This window comes from Trachypithecus francoisi, unplaced genomic scaffold (genome assembly GCF_009764315.1).
Source record: "Trachypithecus francoisi isolate TF-2019V2 unplaced genomic scaffold, Tfra_2.0 Lachesis_group17, whole genome shotgun sequence".
In the NCBI taxonomy this organism is placed as follows: Eukaryota; Metazoa; Chordata; class Mammalia; order Primates; family Cercopithecidae; genus Trachypithecus; species Trachypithecus francoisi.
The window spans coordinates 89,974,316-89,996,962 of NW_022681462.1; the positions used below are offsets into that span (position 1 = coordinate 89,974,316).

General features: G+C 40.8%; 1 protein-coding gene and 1 non-coding gene across 5 annotated transcripts in view; both read left to right on the plus strand.

Annotated features, from left to right (window-relative positions):
* The first annotated feature begins 10,898 nt into the window (after positions 1-10,898).
* The window catches only part of NT5C1B (5'-nucleotidase, cytosolic IB), a 33,260-nt gene continuing 21,511 nt past the window's right edge, over positions 10,899-22,647 (plus strand). Inside the window, exons 1-7 of one of the 4 annotated variants that reach the window (XM_033176487.1) lie at positions 10,899-11,037; positions 12,876-12,965; positions 13,295-13,474; positions 14,069-14,206; positions 15,500-15,967; positions 16,247-16,414; positions 17,516-17,645. In XM_033176487.1, coding sequence (XP_033032378.1) covers positions 11,008-11,037; positions 12,876-12,965; positions 13,295-13,474; positions 14,069-14,206; positions 15,500-15,967; positions 16,247-16,414; positions 17,516-17,645 — 1,204 coding nt within the window. In that variant the 5' untranslated portion in view covers positions 10,899-11,007. Of the gene's footprint in view, positions 11,038-12,875; positions 12,966-13,294; positions 13,475-14,068; positions 14,213-15,499; positions 15,968-16,246; positions 16,415-17,515; positions 17,646-22,647 lie in introns of all 4 variants that reach the window. The other 3 variants (XM_033176486.1, XM_033176488.1, XM_033176489.1) reach the window with 3 other exon arrangements.
* Positions 17,050-17,156, plus strand: LOC117063096. The gene has a single exon (XR_004428724.1). It is a non-coding gene; the product is annotated as a U6 spliceosomal RNA (small nuclear RNA).

A 22,647-nucleotide genomic window follows, 5' to 3' on the forward strand; every position in this document is an offset into this window, starting at 1 on the left:
AGTCAGCGCACCTGGTGTAGAAGTTTGTATCAGAAGCGAGAAGGGCAGGAACTAGACAGTGAGCAGGAGGAGAGTGCAGATTCAAGAGACATTACAGAAGATGAATCAGTAGAACTCAGTGACCAAATGAATAGTTTCATGGTGGAGCCAGGAAAGGCTTTGCATGCCTCTCCAGTCCTGCTCAGGTAACAGAGTTCACTGGAATAAGAAACAGAGGACAAAGAAAAGATTTTGGAGTTAGACAATAAGTCCAGTTTTGGGCATGTGAAGTTGTAGGTATTCCTGGGTCATAAGCGCAGTACTCATACCTATGTTTACTTAGAATATCCTCTGCCAAGCTCTAAAGGAGACTAATCAATTACTGATTGTGCTTTGGCTAAAGTTGGAAAAATTCAAATAGGCATAGTCTCATTAGAGCCCAGGGTTGATGGAGATAGTATTGGGAGTCTCATTTTATTGTCCTAGAAAGTGCCTCCTCAAACCCTTGTCTACCCTACGGCACAGAAAGTCTTTCTAATTCGGAACACATGATTTTTTACTCATTCTTTTATTCATTCAGGAAACATTTTGTTCAAACACTGTATTAAACACTGGGGATGCGGAGATGAATAATGCATAGGCTCTGTCCTTGAAAGACATTCACAGATTAGTGGAAAAGAAAAACAGAAGAACAATTAATTATAACTTGGCAGGCCTGGGGCTTAGGACAGAGAATGCACAGGTGCCACGGAAGGGCCCACGGTAAGACACTGGACATGTGATGCGGCTGTGTGGCTGATTTTTACTGGTATTAAGGAAGTCAAGCCAAAAGATGCTAGAGAGAAACAGGATGTGACAGGGAGGAAAATGCAGCAATCTGTGATTAATTTGGGATCTTTCCTGAACTATTGATTGGGAGGATGGTGGTCCTGGCCACAGGAACAGAAACACAGGAGCAAAAGCAAGCTTTTTAAAATTTTACTGGACAGGAAGAAGTGGGAAGCCAAAGGAACTAAGTGGAAAAGAAAATGAAGGTCATCGATGCCAAAGCCAAACGTTAAAAAACTGAAAAACATCACTAGAATGAATTCTATCCATTTTCATCACCAAAAATACAGAATCCAAGCTGGTCCAGACTTGGGACTCTACTCTGAGCTGTGCTGCACTGAGGACACTGCTGACCTACATTTTGCAACAATATCGGGGGTTGGGGGACCTCTAGGAACAAGCTGCTCACTCCTCAAATACAACAGCAAACACACATATTTTCTCACCACTGATGGGGCTTTTGCCAGGAAATCACACAGACCCAAAATAAAAAAAACAGGCCAAAGGAAAACAAACAGACAAGACACACAGTCTGTCATCCATGGGGCACTGGGGTTCAGGGCAGGGCCTTCCCTAGGTGGTCACAGGGTCCAGATAAAACCCTACCCAGAGTGCCTGAAATATGTTTATGCAGATGAATCGGGAGGCAGGGAACCTGGGAAGACGATGGTTACTGAGTGCCTGTCCTGTGCCAGGCATTGTGCTTGATCCTTTACATTCCTCATTTCCTTTCTCTCTATGAAGTCACTATTATTATCATTCCTATTTTACAAATGAGGAAATGGGCTGTGAGGCTAAGCAACTCTCAGAGACACATAGGAAGTGATAGCACTAATATGAAAAGGCACATCTGCAGAGTATGAAGATGTTTCTTTTCTTGGCAACATGTTGCCTGTCTCAAGGAGGTGAACACGCCACGTGGGAGCTCCTGGTGCCTGAAAGCTCCTACAAGGACCACCCCCACACAAGAAATCCCTTGGTTTCAATGCAGGCAAGGTATGATTAACCTGTCTTGAGCCTATTTGTTTGATTATTTTCCTTTCTTAAAAGTTACCTAATAAAGTCTCCTCATCCCCACAGTCCCTTTCAGATCATAGGTTCTCCTGGCAAACTGATCAACTCCTGAAGAACCTAGGCTAGAAGTTATTTTCCTGAATTGTTCTACTTAAGGCCTGACCCTGGACAGCAGAATCATGAGGACATCATACAGAACTGGTCAACACAAAGACAGCTTCTGTGAGATCCAAGACACGATCTCATAAACGCACCATGATTCCAGGTGCAGCAGCTTAAGTGCCTGTGTAAGTCCTACTTAGCACCTGTTCATCTGGCTGGCGTGAAGCAGGAAACTGGATTATTTTCCCTCCTTTGGATGAGGCATAGCACACTGATTAATGATGTGAGGGACAGTGAACCAAAGACAGGAGTTCTGCACACAAATGTCTTTCAGGAAAACTATCACAGGCGTGGGGAAAGAAAGGTGAGCATTGTAAGGAGGGGGTGGCAGACAGCATTTGGTTGATTAGGGTTTGGTTAATGCTGGTGAGTGTCGAACATTCCAACTCATGGCTGTTACTAACGGGAGAAATGGGGTTATTTGTTAATTTTACTTACTAAAGTGAGTGTTGAAGGCAGGATGGAGGGAAAAGGTGAACATGTACCATTTTGGCTAAGCCTAATAAAACATGGAAAAAATTCCTCATGATTTTCTTAAAAAGAGCAAGACATTGATCTTGCACTGGCACCAAGCTCCCTTACCTTTATGAGGAAGTGGTCACCAATTTCCACTTAGACTGCCCAGTTTTCAAATCCTTTGGCCATCTTCCAAGTGATCTATTTCTTTGTTCATCATGCAGATTTTTGGTGGGATGTGTTATAAAGAACTTCCTGTGAACTTCTTTTGTGCTTTTCTTTGCATGACCACATTCACGTTTCACAAAAAAACTGTAAGATGTGCATAGGCATTTAATTCCTATTTTACAGATAAGATTGAACTTCAGAGCCCTAATCTATGCAAGTAAGTGGCACTTTTATTTTTCAAGACCTTATATTTTATAGAGCATCTTTACATTTGAGACTACCTTCCCCAGGATATTTTTAAAAATTCCTTTCTTAAAGTACAAGTGTTTTTCAATTTTTAAAAATTTTTTCCCAATCCATCAAAGGCATTCTATCTAGTGTCCATGGACAGAGTTCTCTGGTGCTCTGACTCCATAGTAACCCCTGAATCATGCGGATGGTCAAGATGGACTGATTCAAGAACTATGAACTTCAAATAAAACTTTTTTCTTCACTGATGACTTGTGAGAGACTCGCTCGCCTCTCTGGATAACCTTCCCAGAACTTGTATTTTTCAACTTTGACCTACATGAGTGGAATGTTGATGTAACTGCCATCTGGGAAGAGGCTAGTAGATATACATTGACCTCTAGTCGATATTCTGGACAAGGAATTTTCACTTACCAGCGTTTGGCAAGAGTATTCTGCATATGCACCATGAACAGGGCCAAGCTCATGAAAAGCTGCTCCTTTATCATGATCTGAGACCTGTAGAGACTTTTAGAGTGACAGGGTTTGGCTCTGTCCCCATACAAATCTCATATTGAACTGTAGCTCCCATAATTCCCACGTCTTGTGGGAGGGAGCCGGTGGGAGATAATTGAATCATGGGGGTGGTTTCCACATACTGTTCTCCTGGTAATGAGTAAGTCTCACAAGATGTGATGGTTTTATAAAGGATTTCCCCTTTCACGTGGCTTTCATTCTCTCTTGCCTGCCACCATGTAAGAAGTGCCTTTTGCTTTCTGCCATGATTGTGAGGCCTCCCCAGCCACATGGAACGGTGAGTCCATTAAGCCTCTTTTTCTTTGTAAATTACCCAATCTTGGGAATGTCTCATCAGCAGCATGAAAATAGGCGAATACATAGAGATACAGTCTCGTTGGATGAAGCTCATACTTAGAAACTATAATGACTTTATTTATCCAATTTTTTTACTATCCAATTAATTACATAGGATTCCAGATTGGCCCATTGTTAAGATACGTATAAAAGACGGGGCCACTGTAGAAGAGAAAGTGTGACTAAACAACCATCACTTCGCAACTTCAGGCAAGTTGTTTCACTCTACACTGCTTGGTGATTAAAAAGTACTAAATAGTATAAAATGCAATGTGTCTAGCATGTGCTTAAAAATATTATTTCTTATTGTCCTTATTTTCTTAACACGAAGATTTCAAGCCACCCCTTGAATGCTTCTTGGAAGCAGCATTCCAAGAAGATAGTCACCGCAAGCCTTGGGAGCCCTGGGCTCAAGGACTCCCATAATGTTATTTTCCCTGCACTATATTAGTTAAAACATATCACAAGACAGAGCCAGATTCAAAAGATGGGAAATAGAATACAGCTCCTGATGGGAACAGCTTCAAATTATTGTTCACGACTCAACTCACCACAGACCCTAACCATGAACCAGTACTTTGGGCCAAGCACATTATATGTGCTACTCGTTTATTTCTTCCGAAAAACCCTCCAACTAGGTACAATACCCATTTCATAGACATAAAAAAAGATTTATCGATGTTAAGTAACTTCCCTGATGTTAAGCAAGTGGTTAGTAACAGGGCTGGTTTTAAAACTCAAATTTATTTGACCCCAAAACCAATACTGTTACTTTAGTATATTTAGAGATCAACCATGAAATACACTTCCATTTCTACAGAAAGGAAATAAGAAGGATATATGACTTTATCCTTGTACTTAATTTTAGGACTATTCCAATGAAGACATCTTGAGTTTGTAAACTTTCTCTGAGGTGTCAATGTGCTCCTAGATCTGTTGCATGCCCACATCAACAATCACAGATCTCAGAAAGGTGCAGGAGAAAGTACACAACTCCTCCAAAAATATCCACACACGCACATCCAGGGGACTTAGTGACAGGCTCTAACACGTCCATATGTGTTACATTTCCTAGTCTATACCTTTAAAAACAGAATATATCTTCAAATCAAGTGCCCATACTAGCCCCAGATAGTCCATATGCACTGAAACAGATAATGGTGGACACCAATTTGCAAGTCTGAGTTTTATTTATTTAATTCCCTATTTTGAGGATTCACTTAGGCAAAGTCAATTAAATAAGTGTGGAGGACAAAATTCTAAGACGATCTCTCCAAAGACCCTCACCCTTGTGTAATTCCCTGCCCTGGGAATACAACGGGGCATCACTCCCATGATTATGTTATTATACATGGCAAGACAGACTTTGTAGATATAATTGAGCTTACTCATTAGATGATTTTGAGATAATAAAAAAGAGATCATCCCAGTGAGCATAACCTAATATCTGAGCCCTTTAAAAGGAGTTTTTTTCTGACTGATAGGATTCAGCACAAGGAAGGTTCTCCATTAATGAGATGGAGGCAGCCATAGAGCAAGGGCCTGAGAGTGGCCTCTAGGAGCTGAGGGTGATTCCCTGGTTGACATCCAGCAACTTGGACTTCCGTCCTACAACTAGAAGAAATTGAATTCTGCCAACAACCCATATGAGACTAGAAGTAGATTCCTCCCCAGAACCTCCAGGTAACAGCTCAACATGGCTGACACCTTGATTTTACCTTTAACAGATTCGAAGCAAAGAATCCAGGTGAGTTTCCCCAGACTTTTAACTTAACAGAACTGTGTGATAATAAATGCACATTATTTTAAGCCAGTAAGTTAGTAGTAATTTGTTACATGGCCATGCAAAATTAATACAGCAAGCTGATCTAAGTGACAGGTGGAGATGATAAGAAAATGTGACCCTTTCCCCTTCTCCACAGCCTTTCTGTGAGCCTCAGGAATCATGCACCTATGCTGACTAATCTTAGGCCTGATATTTCCAAAACTATCCACCCCGTGACCTAGATTGAGTCCAGTGCTAATCATGTTAAATTTTCTAAGACAGTCTTGATTTGAAATATCACATTAGACCACATTCTTATTAAAATCTGAAAGTGTAGTTACTGTTGCAATGGGGTATCTAGTTATTGGTTATAGGATCACAGCAATGATTTTTTCAAATTTTTATATTCATAATTCACTAAAATATAATAACACCTATCTATTATTGCTAGGCACCTTCTTATACTGTCAATAATCCTCACAGCCTGTATGAGAAGTAGATGTAACTTTTCCAATTTTGATGGCAACAAAACTGAAGTTTGGATGGAGTAAATGATCCAAACATATAGACTAGCTAAGGTAAGATTTAAACCTAGGTCAGTCTTGCTCCAAAGTTCAGAATTCTACTGGGTAGTGATGCATCGATCTGTAAAATGGGTTATGAAGAAAGTAAATTAATGATTACTCAGGGCTGGGCAGGGGATGAGAAGATAGGGGTTATATCTGTTGAAAATATGCTATAATTCAGCTGTGTTTATAGTTGCATGACTACAAATATTTTAAGAACCATTGAATTGTACACTTTAAATGGGTGAATTGTATGGTGTGTTAATTATATCTCAATAAATCAGGATTTTTTTTAAGGCAGTAAGAAGTGTTTTGTTGAGGAAATCTAGATATATGAAGCTTTCAAAGGAGGCAAGGAATGGGAGAAAGACTCAGTCATGGAAGTCTTGGATATCATACTAATTTGTTTCTAAGGGGAGAAAAGGTTCTCCACAAAGGGTTTTAAATAAGGGAGTGAAAGAATCTATTGGTGTTTTAGAAAGATCTCTTTAGTGGCTATATAATGATGGATTTGAGGAGGACACAATAGTACAGTTGAGGAGGTTGGTGAGGAGACTCTTGCACAGCTCACTGGAAAAGATGAAGACCTGACAAAAGCTAATGGAATGCAAGGGTGCCTGGTGTTTGAGAAACACTGCTGAGAAAAAAGACAAGCAACTTGTAAAAACCTCAGATAAGGGAGAGAAAGGAATGTAAGACTGTTGGGAGTTCAGCTTCTTGAGCAGGTGCTGCCTCCCCTTTGTGGAATCTGGGAAACTGAACCCAAGGCAATGTGGGGAGAGGGAGGAAGGAAGGAAGGTACCTTAGAAATTCTACTGAGAGTCTAGGGCTCAGCCCTCCAGTCAAACACAAATGATACTGATACCTGGGTCTTACATTCAGAGATTCTAATTAAACTTGTCTGTGATTGTGACCTGGAAAGATCCCAGGCACTGGGATTTTTAAAAGCTCTCAGGTAATTTTAATGTGCAGCCAAGGATGTGAACCTACAACTTGGACAGTTCCTTTCCAACTAAGGAGGTCAGAAAAGGACGCAGCTGTTGCTGGGAACTGCTTATGGTCCAGCCAATCAGACAGGGCCCTATTGAAAAAAAGGTGCTGAGGAGTTGATGGGTGCAGCACAGCAACATGGCACAAGTATACATATGTAACAAACCTGCACGTTGTGCACATGTACCCTAGAACTTAAAGTATAATAAAAAAAAAAAAAAAAGGTGAGGCTTTGTCTTGAGCATTGGAGTCTGACAGACCCATTCCAGAGACTGTTTCACTAATGATAGTCTTTACTACAGGAAATGATATTTAAGATGGGAGAGGATTATTTGATGTTGTTCACATGGGGTCAGTGGACCAGCTAGAGCTTACCTGTGAGTATGAAGAATTCCTAATTACTCTGGCTTAGTGATTATGAAAGTGTGATGCTCAGTCCAGCAGTATCAGCTTTATCTGGGAACGTGTTACACATTTAGGTTTTGGGCCCTAGCCAGGTCTACTGAATCAGAAACTCTGGGGGAAAAGGCCCCAAAATTTGTGTGTATGTGTTTTTTAAGAAATTAATTAAACTTTAAAAATTTTTTCAAATAATTATAGATTCATAAGCAGTTGCAAAAAAAAAAAAATACAGAATGATTCCATTACCCTTTGCCCAATTTAGACATTCTACAAAACTATAGTACAATATCACAGCCCAGGTGTTGACACTGATACAACCAAATAAAAAATACAGACTTTCCATCACCACAGAGATCTCTCATTTTGCCCTTTCCTAGCTACACCCACTTAACTTCACCCACCTCTTCATGCTGGCAACCACTGACCTGTTCTCCATTCTATAATTGTCACTTCAACAATGTTATACAAATGAAATAATATAGTATATAACTCTTGGGGACTGGCTCTTATTTTTACTCAGCATAATTCTCTGTGGAGTCATTCAGGTTATTGTGTGTATCAATAGTTTGTTCCTCTGCATTGCTGAGTAGTGTTCTATGGTACGGATGTGCCATAGTTTAACCATTCTCCTGTTGCAAAGTCACTTTAACAAGCTCTCAAATTCTGATGCACTTTCAGGCTTGAGAACCCCTGATCTCTAGAAAAAAAAGCTTTAAAGGACAGGAAATAAACACAGCACTTTTCTGGGTTTTCTTCCCACACACTAACTTCATTGTCCTCCTCAAAGGCATAGGGAAATGACTTTTTAAAATTTCCACATGGCCAGGCGCAGTGGCTCACGTCTGTAATCGCAGCACTTTGGGAGGCCAAGGTGGAAGGGTCACCTGAGATCAGGAGTTAGAGACCAGCCTGAGCAACATGGTGAAACCCCATCTCTATCAGATACAAAAATTAGCTGGGTGTGGTGGTACATGCCTGAAAGCCCAGTTACTCGGGAGGCTGAGAAAGGAGAATTGCTTGAACCTGGAAGTGGAGGTTGCAGCGAGCCGAGATCATGCCATTGCACTCCAGCCTGAGTGACAGAGCAAGACAGTGTCTCAAAAAAAAAAAAATTCCACCACTACTGTTAACACAATATTCTGTATCCTGTTTATCACTGTTAAGTAAATGCATTTCTTAAAAGATTCGTGTATTTATTCAACAAATGTTTATAGAAGTACCTCCCAGTAACTACTCCAGGCAAGAAGAAAGCAGCAGTAGAAAAGATATATAGGTCACTTCTCACAAGTAGCTTTTGCTTCAGCAGGACCAGAAAAGACAATAAGCAAATAAAGTCTTGTGAAACAAAGTCAGGTTGAAACAAATGTCATGATTGAAAATAAAGTGACGTAAGGGTTAAAAGATGAAGGAACCAAGTTCCCATTTTTAGTGACAGTCAGAGAAGTCCTCTCTGAGGAGACTGCTTGAGAGCAGAGTTAACTAAAATAAGGAATTAAGGCACATGAATATATGGGCCGCTGCAGCAGATGGAGCAGCAAATTTAAGTCTTGCAACAAGAACATGCTCAACCCATTATATGGTTTGGATATTTGTCCCCTCCAAATCTCATGTTAAAAGATGACTCCCAATGTTGGAGGTGAGGCCTAGTGCAAGGTGTTTGGGTCATGGAGGTGGATCCCTAATGGATGGCTTGGTGCCCTCCCATGGTAATGAGCTACCAGGATATCTGATTGTTCAAAATAATCTGGGACCTCCTCCCTTCTCTCTCTTGCTCCTGCTCTCATCATGTTTACACACTTGCTCCTTCTTTGCCTTCTGTCATGATTGGAAGCTTCCTGAGGCCTCACCAGAAGCACATGCCAGCACTATGCTTCCTGTATAGTCTGCTGGAGTGCGAGTTGAATAAACCTCTGACTCAGGTCAGTTCATGCTTTTGCACAGGCTTCCAGACTGTGGAGGAAGGGACTCCAGCCCACAGCCCTAGATTTGGGATGTTAGGCTTCCCTAAGGGAAGTCCTACTCATGAAACCTGTAACAGAAGCCTTTGCTCCTTCCCTCAAAGGAGTGCTAACAAGCCATAATGAGTTTATAATCCTGAATAGTAGAAATAAAACACCTTATTACAATGAGATGAAATTCACGTTAGCTGCTCTGGCCCCAAAGATAGAAGATTAAGAAAATAAAGATGCTCTTGGTACTTAAGGGTGTGATTTTAATAGAGAAGGTAAGGTTCTCTGAAGTTACTCTGAAACGTATAGCACTTACAACTTTGATTGTCTACATAACTTATAAAAATATTAAACAATAACCTCATAACCATGCAAAAACAAAAGACCCCTGTACAAATTTTGGGTAGAATGGTGGGGGTTGGGAGTAGAGTGGGGAGTAGAGGAGAGATGAAAAAATTTAAATCCAGGCACTCTTACCTACAGTCTGAATGTTTTACTCACTAAAAGACTCCTTGGATAACTTAAATTAAAACCATCAACAACTTCCGATATTCATCCTTAGCTATCAACTTATCCCATGAAAACAGGCCAGAAACCTGCCTCAGTCCCTTATGATTTCATCAGCTCAGGTTGGCATGGCACATGTCTCCTATCTAAAGCCTTGGTGAAGATAAAAGGAGAAAACTAAAATGGAGAACATGTTTATATTCTGTAAACCAGAGTTAGGGGCTACTTTTTACAAATATCAATCCTACTGGTAGCTGTATGTTCCCTGTTACTTGCCAAAATGAATCACGAACTCATTTGTGGACCCAATCATTTATCCTTGTTCACTCTCCCAGACTTTGGGGGGCTTTCCTCAGATCTGGAAACTATTTTTGACAGCTGAGATTTTGTTCTAGACATGGAGTTTAAACCTGAGTTTGAGTTTAGCTTTAGTGTTTAAAGGGTTAAGGATGGGGCAGCCCAGGGTTAAGGGTTAAGGATTGGGCAGCAAAGGTAACATTCTACACTGAGTCTAGCCATGGGGAAAGGGCTTTGTCAGTGTCTTCCTCAACAGGTTTTGCCATTGAAAGAAACATGAGACACTAAAGCTAAACTTAAACTCAAGTCTAAACTCCATGTCTAGAACAAAATCTCAGCTGTCAAAGAGAGTCTCTAGATCTGAGGGAAGCCCTCCAAAGTCTGTCTGGCAGAATGAACATGGATAAATGACTGGATCCACAAATGACTTTGCCACTCATTTTGGCAGTACCAGGAAACACACAGCCACAAATGGGATTAATATAATGAATGGGAGAGAAATGCTTAAAAAGATTTAAAAAGAAGGAAGTGGTAATATTGATATTGCTACATATTGAACATCTGAACAATGTTTAGACATCAATTTCCGAAAACAAAGACAATGGCTATGAGCAGATACATTAAAAATGAAGAAATATTTTTTTTATTTTTTAAGAAAAGGTTAATCACATATTCAGAGTCAGTTTGTTACTATGGAATCACATATGATGTCACAAATTTGACATTCTAAATGCAAAGCTAGACTGAGTAAGGGAAGTGACAGGAAATGGAGCTGGGGAGACAAAAATCTGGATAACAACAAAAGAATTTCAACAGTTAAAAAATGAGTCAAACAACTCTCAAACAGAAAAAGGTAAGTGAATCGCGTATCTTAGAATCTTGCCATGGGGCTGAAGAAATGTGGGTATCAGTCCATCATTTGCCTCTGCAAAGGCTCTGCAATAACCAAATAATTTCAGATAATGGCTGCATGTAGAGGAAAAGAGAAGGAAGAGAATAAAGGCAATGGAAAGAGCAGAGAAATGGGAAGAAGGAGAAATGGTTAAAAAACGAAGACAGAAAAGAAAAAGATTAAAACATGTAGTATGCAAATCATTCCAATAAGTCAGTATTAATTTAGCATATACTCATATGTTAGTAGTAAAAGGTAAAAACAGTGGATGTCTTTGAAGAAGGCATGGCCTAGTAGGAGAGAGAACAGACAAAGGACAGCTCATTGCTCTGTAAAAGTATATACAAAAGACACAAGCAACACAGGGCAATATTTCACTCCGGGAACTTCCCCCAGGTCACACTGAGCTGGGTTTTGAAGAACATAAGAGAGAAGAGGTGACCATAAGGAAATAAGGGTGGTGTATGCAGGCAAATACAAGTCACTTGGTATTAGTAGAACATAGTGATAAAGTGTAGAGTGAAGGGCATGCAAGTAGCAGGTACACAGGAATACATCATGAGGCTCCTGAGCGAACCAAGTGAAGAAAGTGTTTATCCAGGAATGAAGCATTACTAGATTTACATCTCGTAAATATTACTCTAAATAAATACGGTGGACAGATCTAGAAGTGGAGAGGATTTAAGGCCATGAAACCTGCTCGAAAGGCTATATTCAAAAAACGTAGTCCCAGGATGGTCAGAGGCCTGGAACAACGCAATGATAATAGAGATAGAAAAAAGGAACTGGATTTAAAATATCATTTGGAATTAGAAGTAAGAGGATATTATGGTGACTGCTATGTATGTGTATAAGGGGGGTGAGGGTTGATGAAAAGATTTTAAAATTAGTTCAGGAGCCGTACAGCTATGCCATTCTCTCATGCAACTAACATTCTCATGCAACTAACATTGATGAGATTTTTCCTGCAAAACATAGAGCTTAAATGGATGACTATAGAGTGCTCTAGTGGATCTTGGTCTAACCTAGAAGTTGTGCTCCTTAAACAGATAAATAACACTAATCTTGATCACATTGTGGCCACTTACTTAGCATGAAACAGTTCAAATAATACTCCAATAAGTATCTCCTCCAAATGAAAATGAAAACATAAATATTTGAGTAGAGTTCCACAAAGTGAGTTATCTTCTTGTGCTCTGTTACTTGGTTTTCCCTATCTGTTATTAATTTGTTGGTAAGAAATCCCTTTCCACTCTACATCTATGAGTAATTAGATGATAGGAACAGAAGACATGACTTTCAATAAATTTGTATGAGATTAAGGTCCTTATATTTAGAAATCAAACTAATATTGGCAAGGCTAGATCCACAGAAAATGTGAGCTATAGTGATGATGAAAATGAGAAAAAATTGAATTCTAAATGGTAAGGAAAAATAAGTTTCATAAGTAGCAGTCTTCAGAGTAACAGAAAAAAAAAACTTATTCTACATAAACAACTTCACAATTCTCTAATATTTCCTGTGTTATCAGTCTTTAAACAATAAATGCTTTATATCTCAAATCTATGAACCAACAAATTTCTATATTAAAATTTGTTTATATAATTCTTTTTAATAAAATATGTGTTATCTTTTACTCATGCTTGTTAGAACAGGGGAAACTAAGGTCTAGAGTTTATATCTTTTTACATTAGCAAATAAATAAATTCCATGTTTTCTTTATCCCTGTATTCTTAAAGTCAAGATTCCTAATGCCCTGAGATTAAAACTTAATAAACATTCTTTGTTTCCATGTCGAGAATGAGCCCAGAATGAGGTCCTCAAAAGAGAGTCTAGAAGCAGAAAAAAGAAAGGAATCTGACAAACCAGGAGTTCCTCTGAGCAATCAGGTGAGCCGATCTCTGTAGCAGAGGTGAGGAAATTAAGGAGCAGAGAGCATAAAGGAAAATGTTAGGGGGCAGGAAGTTCTGGGAGAGAAGACCAAGCTGTTGAGAATTGTATTAAGGCATCCCTAATGTCCTCATGAGGAGGTTAAGGAACTAGGAGAGGTTGGGCCCTGTCTTCCCCTCCATCCATACCCGAGTGTTCACTTAGAATGCGTGGAACCATAGCAGGCTCCTCTGCTCAGCCTACACAGGGAGGAGACTGATCTTTGTTCAAATCAGGGAGGGGAGGGGGTCTGGCCATCGCATTGACCACTTTCTGCACAATCTTTCAGATGAGGCGTGCAGTCAATCCGAATCACTCGCTGAGATGTTGCCCCTTCCGGGGTCACTCGTCGTGTAGACGCTGCCTTTGTGCAGCTGAGGGAACAGCCCTTGGCCCCTGCCGCACAATACGTATTTATATTCACATGTGCCTGTTGTGGGAGCAGGGCCAGCAGATCACCATGATGAGGGTGAGCAGAGATCACACTACTGATTCTGGAGGGGAACCACAGACAATCTGGGTGAGGGGAAGAATATGGCAAATAGAAACTCTTACTTTGCTGCTCCCTGGTCTCCTTCATTCTTGTTTCTCCTAAAAGGAAAGCTTGAGGGCTCCATTCCTTTTAGCAGCTGCTTTAGAGTCCCCCTGAAACCTCAGTGGGGCACCAGGTGCCCTCACCTTTAGAGTCTGGTAAAAAACGGTGGATATAACATTTCAGCATCAGTTAACAGGCTTATCCTTGAGGGAAGAAGTGAGGAAAAGGGAGGAACAATGGTGAACCATACTAAGTTCCATATACGAGGAGTCACAGTGAAAAAATATGTTTGCATCTTGGTTTTGGATGCTCTTTCAAGTGGACCCCCACATAGATGCTCCAAACAGAAGTGAGGACTAGACCAGAGTTAGAACAGTACACAAGAGTTCAGGTTAAGAGTCATTGAGGCCAGGGATCTTCTCACTGGGTGCTGCTATATTCAGCCTGACATGACTATTCTGCAGGCACATGTATAGAAGGAGTGGGTGACGGGGTTTTACACCCTTGGGTTTCTTCTTTCCATCACAGGGATCACAAGAATCATCAGTGCGGAAGACAGACTCTCGAGGGTACCTTGTGCGCAGTCAATGGTCTAGAACATCCCGCAGCCCATCCACCAAGGCTCCATCCATAGATGAGCCTAGAAGCAGGAACACCAGTGCTAAGGTAGAGGTAAAGATGAAAGGGAGGAGTAGATGATAAAATAATAACAATGGTTAACATTTATTGATGCTTTCTATGTGCAAGGCCCTGTTTATGTGCTTTACATGTGTTAGCTAATTTAGCCCTCAGGAGAACTCCCTTCTGCCCATAAATCCCATTTTACCGCTAAGAAAACTGAAGTATAGAGGGAACTTGTTTAAGGTTTCACATTAGTAAGTTGTAGAGCTAGCATGAAAACCCAGGGGCTCTAGATCTACAGGCTGCACACTTCCCCCTTCCTTCCTTAATTTGACAAATAGTTATTCCCTCAGAAGAGGGAAGGAAATGGTCACCACAAGAGAAAAAGAGTGTCAGATTGTGTGGGGCTTTGAGTCTTTAATTAGGCCTGACCACATAAGCAATTAAAAAAAAAAAGTTAGTTTTGAGATTAAGATTTTGGAAGCAGAGCGAATGATCCAGACCCAGCCACTGGGAGAGCATGCATTCCTACCCGATTCATCATCTCTGTCGGATTTGACTCAATCATCTAAACAAAAACATCCTTTTTTGAGTCATGTGTGAAACAATCTGAAATCATACATGGATGCCTAATAACTTCTTGCTCACCTTAGTAAAGGAGACTTTTCTCTAGAATGGTCCTTTCCTGTTTAGGAAGATGATTCAATATAACTGTGGTTCCCTGGCACAAGGCGCTCTGAAGGCCCTGGGGAGATGCTCCAGTCTCCCGACAAGCGACTTTCCCAGCCATCACTCCAACATTCACATGGGGAGCGGGGAGAGACATGCCCCAAGGAGATATGTAGAGTGTTCTGGTGAGAATGTCTGGCCCACTTTGCTCACGGGGTTAACTGGAGGTCACACACTAAGGCACTGGCCAAGCAAGATCCATTCTGCACGCCCTCTGTCCTACCTGCAGGCCTCTGACTGAGTAGGTATATGCCAAGCAGGGGACAGAACTTTGCAAACCATGTGTCAGCTGCCTAAGGGGGAGGAGGAGGACTAGGTCCTATCTACTCCAAACAAATAAACATGTGCGAAATGCTTATGGGGAAGCTAGGGGAGACAGAAGGAAAGCAGACAGTCTCTGTGTCTGTTTAACAGAAATATCAAACAGCTGAAGCCTAGAAATGTCCGGTTCCCTTAAGCCCTACTTAAGGAGCTGAGATGAACCAGCACCCATCCAAGGTCTAGGAATGGAACAGGCAGAAAGGACAGATCCTTGACGGGAGCTGGGCAGAGCTGGCCACAGGGACCCCGGGCAGGCCTCGACTTCAGACACCCATTGTCTTGCTGCAGCTCCCCAGCAGCTCCACAAGCTCCCGGACTCCATCCACCTCCCCAAGCCTTCATGACTCCTCACCACCGGCACTGTCCGGGCAGCCCTCGCTCCAGCCGCCCGCGTCGCCCCAGCCACCCCGGTCGCAGGACTCACGGCCTCCCACGCCCCCAGAGCCCGATCCTGGCTCCCGGCGCAACACCAAAATGCAAGAGAATCCGGAGGCCTGGGCCCAAGGCATCGCGCGGGAAATCCGCCAGAGCCGGGACTCGCAGTCACGGGAATATTCGCGCACATCCCCCACCGAATGGAAGTCCTCCAGCCAGCGCAGGGGAATCTACCCCGCCTCCATCCAACTGGACCACGACTGTCTGCCTGAGCAGCAGCAGCAGCAGCAGCGGGAGGATGAGGACGACTACGAGGCTGCCTACTGGGCATCCATGAGGTCGTTCTATGAGAAGAACCCGAGCTCCTCGCGTCCCAGGCCGGTGAGCGAGCCCGCCACCCCTGGCACCCGGGGCGCCCCTCCTTGCAGCGGGCAGCAGAGCCTCTTCCAGCCGCCCTCCTCTCCACTGCGCAGGGAGGTCCTCCCCAGTCTCCCGCTTCTCCTCCCCAAATCTCGGGGAGTCCCAGCCTCAGCTCTTTCCAGCATCCCACTTCTCCAAGCAGGGACCCGCAGTCCTATTCTCACCCTCCCGTGGAGGAGCCCCAACCCTGTCCCCTTCCTGACTATGTGACTGTCCTCCCGTTGGCGTCCCTCTCTGCAGCCCAAACCCAAGAACGCCATCACCATTGCGCTCTCATCCTGCGCGCTCTTCAACATGGTGGACGGCAGGAAAATCTACGAGGAAGAGGGTCTGGAAAAGTACATGGAGTATCAGCTCACCAATGAGAATGTCATCCTGACCCCGGGTCCAGCGTTCCGCTTCGTCAAGGTACTCTGCAACCTGTCTTTGGTCCGCCAGGACCCTCGATGGCGAGGGAAGGACCCAGGCCAACCCTTGGGAGGGCATTCAATTTCCCAGATCATTCCTAGCCCACCATTGTCATTCTTGTCTCCTTCTAGCTGACCCAGGTCAGTTTATGATTTCGCACAGGCTTCCAGACTGTGGAGGAAGGGACTCCAGCCCACAGCCCTAGATTTGGTATGTTAGCCTTCCCTAAGTGAAGTCCTAATCATGAGACCTGTAACAGAAGCCTCTCTCCCTCGAAGGAGTGCTAAGAAGGCATAATGAATTTAGAATCCTGAGTAGTAGAAATAAAACACCATATTACAGTGAAATGAAATTCACGTTAGCTCTTCTGGCCCCAAACATAGCATATTAAGAAAATAAAGATGCTGTTGTCACTTGGGGGTGTGATTTTAATAGAAAAGGTAAGGTTCTCTGAACTTACACTGAAATGTATAGCACTTACAACTTTGATCTGCTTATATAAATATTACACAATAACATTAGAACTATGCAAAAACAAATGACACCTCTACAAGTTGTTGGTAGAATGTACTTATGAGTCACAGTAAAAGCATGGGCAGGAGCTACAAACCTAAAGATACATGTTAATACACAAAGTACTCTCTTTGACAGCATATATACTAAAATTGGAACAAAAGAGAGACAATTTGCATGACCTCTGGGCAAGGATGACATGCAGATTCATGAAGCAGTCCATATTTTTCAAAATTAAAAAACAATCATTAGATGATCAATAAAAGCAGATTTTAAAAATCAATCAAACATAGACAAAGCATAAAACGGTTAGCCTGACCCTACTCTCTACCTGTCCCCCAGAGACAATTCTAGTGAACCCAAAGTTGAAACAATTCTCAACAAACATTACTGATTAACTGAGTTCCTATGAATGAGAGGTTGATAATACAGAAATGCATGGGATAAATCTTCCTTAAAGGAGCCAGAATCTCTCAGAGAAGATTCTTCAGAGCTTGAATTTGACTCTGATGAGATGCTTCCTCTGTAGCCTCCCCAGAACCACCTTGCCTGCCCCTCTTTACACACATTCATGTTTGTAACCTGCAGGCACTACAGTATGTCAATGCTAGACTCCGTGATCTATATCCTGATGAACAGGACTTATTTGATATTGTACTGATGACTAATAACCATGCCCAAGTGGGAGTGCGGCTTATAAACAGCGTCAATCACTATGGTAAGTAAAATAAATACCATGTGGAAGAACAGCTCTCTGCTCTGAAAGAGAGAAGCCATGTTATTTTGCTAACTGTGGCTTAACCAAACGCAGTGTCTTTGATACTGACACCCCCTTCTGCGCCAGGAATGTTTATTTGCCTATGTCAGAACAAGAGAGGCCATGTTCATTTTTAACTTCAGCACAGAGTTGGGCTCAAAGCTCTGGACTTAACTTGTCAAGTGTGAATTTCAAAGTCTTAATCCTAGGTCCTGCAATATATTTCTGTGTTTTATGTTTTTCACTTCTGAACTTGACTTCAAGGAGCCGTCAACCCAAAGATTTTTACTGTGTGATCAAACTTCTTGCTCACCACAGATTCGTGTTAAAGGTTTACAGGTTTTCACCTCTCCTTTCCACTCTTAAAATCTGATTGTCCCTGGCTGCTTTCTCTCCCCACACATAAAATAATTTACATGGAAAATATGATTGATTCTAGTCTCTTCAGTGTTTCTATCAGTGTGTTGGGGACTTTAAGAGAAAGTTCCAACTTTTCCTATTATGGAACTACCTGAATTATTTCAGGCACAATTGGCCTATTTTCTAAATTGGTGTGTGAAGTTAAAATAACGTTTAAATTGGGCATATTTACAAATAATCGAGATATAAGTTATGAGTTTTACTTTATATTATTCTAACTATAAGGCTGGAATCATTGAAGTACATTTAAAAATATTTTTGCCTTTTAAAAGTGTAGTCTTCGTAGTGTTATGAAGTAAAAAGAGAGAACATAAAAATTTAACATAAATGACTACCATATAACAATCACCTAGTAAACAACAGCTAGAATTTAACATTGATTTAGTAGGTGATTAAGGTCTATCTATCCCTCACCACACTGACCTATCAAGGCTGGAAGCATAAGAAATCAGTTATTTACCTGTTAATTCTGCTGATGAACTGATTGTGTACAACCTTCTCATGCAGCCTTGTTCATGGAATAAAAATCTTTTGACCCAGAAGAGTTAGTTACTTCCTTCTGTGGGTACTGAAAGCAATTCGTATCTCTGTCTGCCGGGGTCTTTATTGTAACAAATGTTTTACATGCCAGGCTCCTCAGTGAACTGTGATCTCCTTAAGAAGAGGGACGATGCTTTAATCATTTCTAGAGTCTCGGTGTCACCAAATAATTTCTGGGTGATGAAATTCACATGATTTAGGGATTTGTAGAGCACACTTTTGTGCCACATATGCCCAACATTGACATAAGCGAAAAAATGAGAGCATTTTCTAATACCAAAGCAGATACTTCCACCAAGACAGTTAATGGACCTGACCGACTCTCCTGGTCCATACAGATGATAAACAACTAACTAGACAGTATTCTGCTTTATATCATGTGTAGCTACCCAGTTTATCATATATCTTTAAAAAATCCTTTGAATTGGTACATATTCTATCATATGGATAATCCTATACTTCATATAACTACTGTCACATTGTTGAACATTTTGCTTTTATAAATAACCCTAAACTGAGACCTTTCTATAGAAATCTTTATCAGAATTTCAGAATATTCCTTTTTACAAAAATAAGGACTCTTAGGTCAAAAGGTACAAAGCTGCGTATCATCAAGTCACTTTCTAGACAGCTTGTACCAATGTATACTTTTACCCATAGTATATGAAGGTGCCTATTTTACAAACCCCTTACAGACAGCCAGTGTTATTTTGTAATAGTTACTGATTTACAAAAGCATTTGATGTTATACTAATGTTTAATGATGATAATTCACTGTTATATGACTAAACTGCATGTCATGAGGGTTTGGTGTCGAGATTACTTCATTACCTAGGTAATAAGCATATTACCCAATAGGTAATTTTTCAATCTTCATCTGCCCCCCACCCTCCACCCTCAAGTAGGCCCTGATGTCTATTGCTCCCTTCTTTGTGTCCATGTGTACTCAATGTTTAGCTCCCATTTATAAGTGAGAACATGTGGTATTTGGTTTTCTGTTGCTGCATTAATTCACCTAGGATAATAGCCTCCAGCTCCATCCATGTTGCTGCAAAAAAGATGATCTCATTCTTTGTTATGGTTGTGTTCCGTGGTATATATGCACTATATTTTGTTTATCCAGTCCATCATCAATGGGCATTTAGGTTGATTACATGTCTTTGCTATTGTGAATGGTCCTGCAATGAACATTTGTGTGTATATATAAATATTTTTTTCTTTCTTTCTTTCTTTTTTTTTTTTTGAGACAGAATTTTGCTCTTGTTGCCCAGGCTGGAGTGCAATGGCACTATCTCGGCTCACCGCAACCTCTGCCTCCTGGGTTCAAGTGATTCTCCTGCCTCAGCCTCCCAAGTAGCTGGGATTACAGGCATGTGCCACCACGCCCGGCTAATTTTGTATTTTTTTAGTAGAGGCGGGGTTTCTCCATGTTGATCAGACCAGTCTCAAACTCCTGACCTCAGATGATCTGCCCACCTCAGCCTCCCAAACTGCTGGGAGTACAGGTGTGAGCCATCATGCTCTGCCATACATATATTCTTATGGTAGAACAATTTATATTCCTTTGGGCATATACCCAGCAATGGGATTGCTGGGTCAAATGGTAATTCTGTTTAAAATTCGTTGAGAAATCTGCAATATGCTTTCCATACCAGCTGAACTATTTTACACCACCAAAAGCAGCACGTAGGTGTTCCTTTTTAACCACAACCTCATCAGCAGGTCAGTTTTTGATTTTTAACAGTAGCCATTCTGATTGATATGAGATGATAATCTCATTGTGGTTTTGATTTGATTTTCTCTAATCATTAGTGAGGTTGAGCGTTTTTTTCATATACTTGTTGGCTGCATGTATGTCTTTTGAGAAGTATCTATTCATGTCCTTTGCCCATTTTTTAATGAGGTTGTTTCTGCTTGTTAATCTGTTTAAATACCTCACAAATTCTGGATTTTAGACCTTTGTTAAATGCATAATTTGAAAATATATTCTTCCATTTTATAGGCTGTCTGTTTACTCTGGTGATAGTTTCTTTTGCTATGCAGAAGCTGTTTAGTTTAATTAGCTCCCATGTGTCAATTTTTTTCTTGTTGTTGCAATTACTTTTGGTGTCTTCATCATGAAATCTTTACCAGAGCCTGTCCAGATTGGTATTTCCTAGATTTTCCTCTAGGGCTTGGGCTTTGGGTTTTACATTTAAGTCTTTAATCCATCTTGAGTTAATTTTTGTATCTGGTGAAAGGAAGGGGTCCTATTTCAATCTTTGGCATATAGCTAGCCAGTTATCCCAGCACCATTTATTGAATACAGAGTCCTTTCCCCATTGCATGTTTTTCTTGACTTTGTTGAAGATCAGATGGTTGTAGATGTATGGCTTTTTTTCTGGGTTTTCTAACCCGTTCCATTGGTCTACGTGTCTGTTTTTGTACTGGCACCATGCTGTTTTAGTTATTGTATCTTTGTAGTATAGTGTGAAGCTTGGTTATGTAATGCCTCCAGCTTTGTTCTTTTTGCTAAGGTTTGCTGTGGCTATTCAAGCTCTTTTTTGATTCCATGTGAATTTCCAAATAGTGTTTTCTAATTCTGTGAAAAATGTCATTGGCAGTTTGATAGGAATAGCATTGAATCTGTAAATTGCTTTGAGCAGTATGGGCATTTTAACAATATTGATTCTTCCTATTCATGATCATGGGATGTTTTTCCATTTGTTTGTGTTGTCTTTCATTTTTTTTCAGCAGTGTTTTGTAATCCTTTTAGAGATTTTTCACCTCCATGGATAGCTGTATTCCTAGGTATTTTAATTTTGTGTGTGGTGATTGCAAATGGGATTGCATTCTTGATTTGGCTTTTAGCTTGAACACTGTTGGTATATAGAAATGCTACTGATTTTGCACATTAATTTTGTATCCTGAAACTGCTGAAGTTATTATCACAGGTAGGAACTTTGGGGCAGAAACTATGGCATTTTCTAGGTGAAAAATCATATCATCTTCCAAGAGAGATAATCTGAGTTCCTCTCTTTCTATTTGAATGTCTTTTTTCATTCTCTTGCCTGACTGCTCTGGCTAGGACTTCAGGACTATGTTGAATACAAACGGTGAGAGTGGGCATCCTTGTCTTATTCCAGTTCTTCTAGGTTTTGCCCATTCAGTATGATGTTGGCTCTGGGTTTGTCATAGATGGCTTTTATTATTTTGAAGTATGTTCCTTCATGGTTGAGGCTTTTTTGGGGGAGGGGTTAACATGAAAGGATGTTAAATTTTATTGACAGCCATTTTTGCATCTATTGAGATTATCATATAGTTTTTACTTTTAGTTCTATTTATTTGATTAATCACATTTATTGATTGGTGTATGTTGAACCAACTATGCATCCTAGGAATAAAGCCTACTTGATCATGGTAGATTAGCTTTTTGATGTGCTGCTGGATTTGATTTGGTAGTATTTTGTTGAGGATTTTTGCATCTGTGTTCTTCAGGGATATTGGCCTGAAGTTTTCTTTTTTCTGTGTCTCTGCCAGGTTTTGGTATCAGAGTTATGTTGACCTCATAAAATGAATTAGGGAGGAGTCTCTCCTCCATAATTTTTTACAATAGTTTCAGTAGGATTCATACCAGTTCCTATATGTCTGGTAGAATTTGGCTGAGTATCCATCTGGTCCAGGGCTGTTTATGGTTGATAGGCTCTTTATTACTGATTCAATTTAGAAACTTGTTATTGGTCAGTTCAGAGTTTCAATTTCTTCCTGGTTCAATCTTGGGAGATTGTATTTTTCCAGGAATTTATCTATTTCTTCTAGGTTTTCTAGTTTCTATGCATAGAGGTGTTTGTAACAATCTGAGGGGTTTTTGTTTTTACTATTTCTGTGAGGTTGGTAGTAATGTCACTTGTGTCATTTCTGATTGTGTATATTTGGATTTTTCTCTCTTTTTTTCTTTGTTAGTCTAGCTAGCAGTCTATCGATCTTATTTATTCTTTCAAATAACAAATTTTCGGTTTTGTTG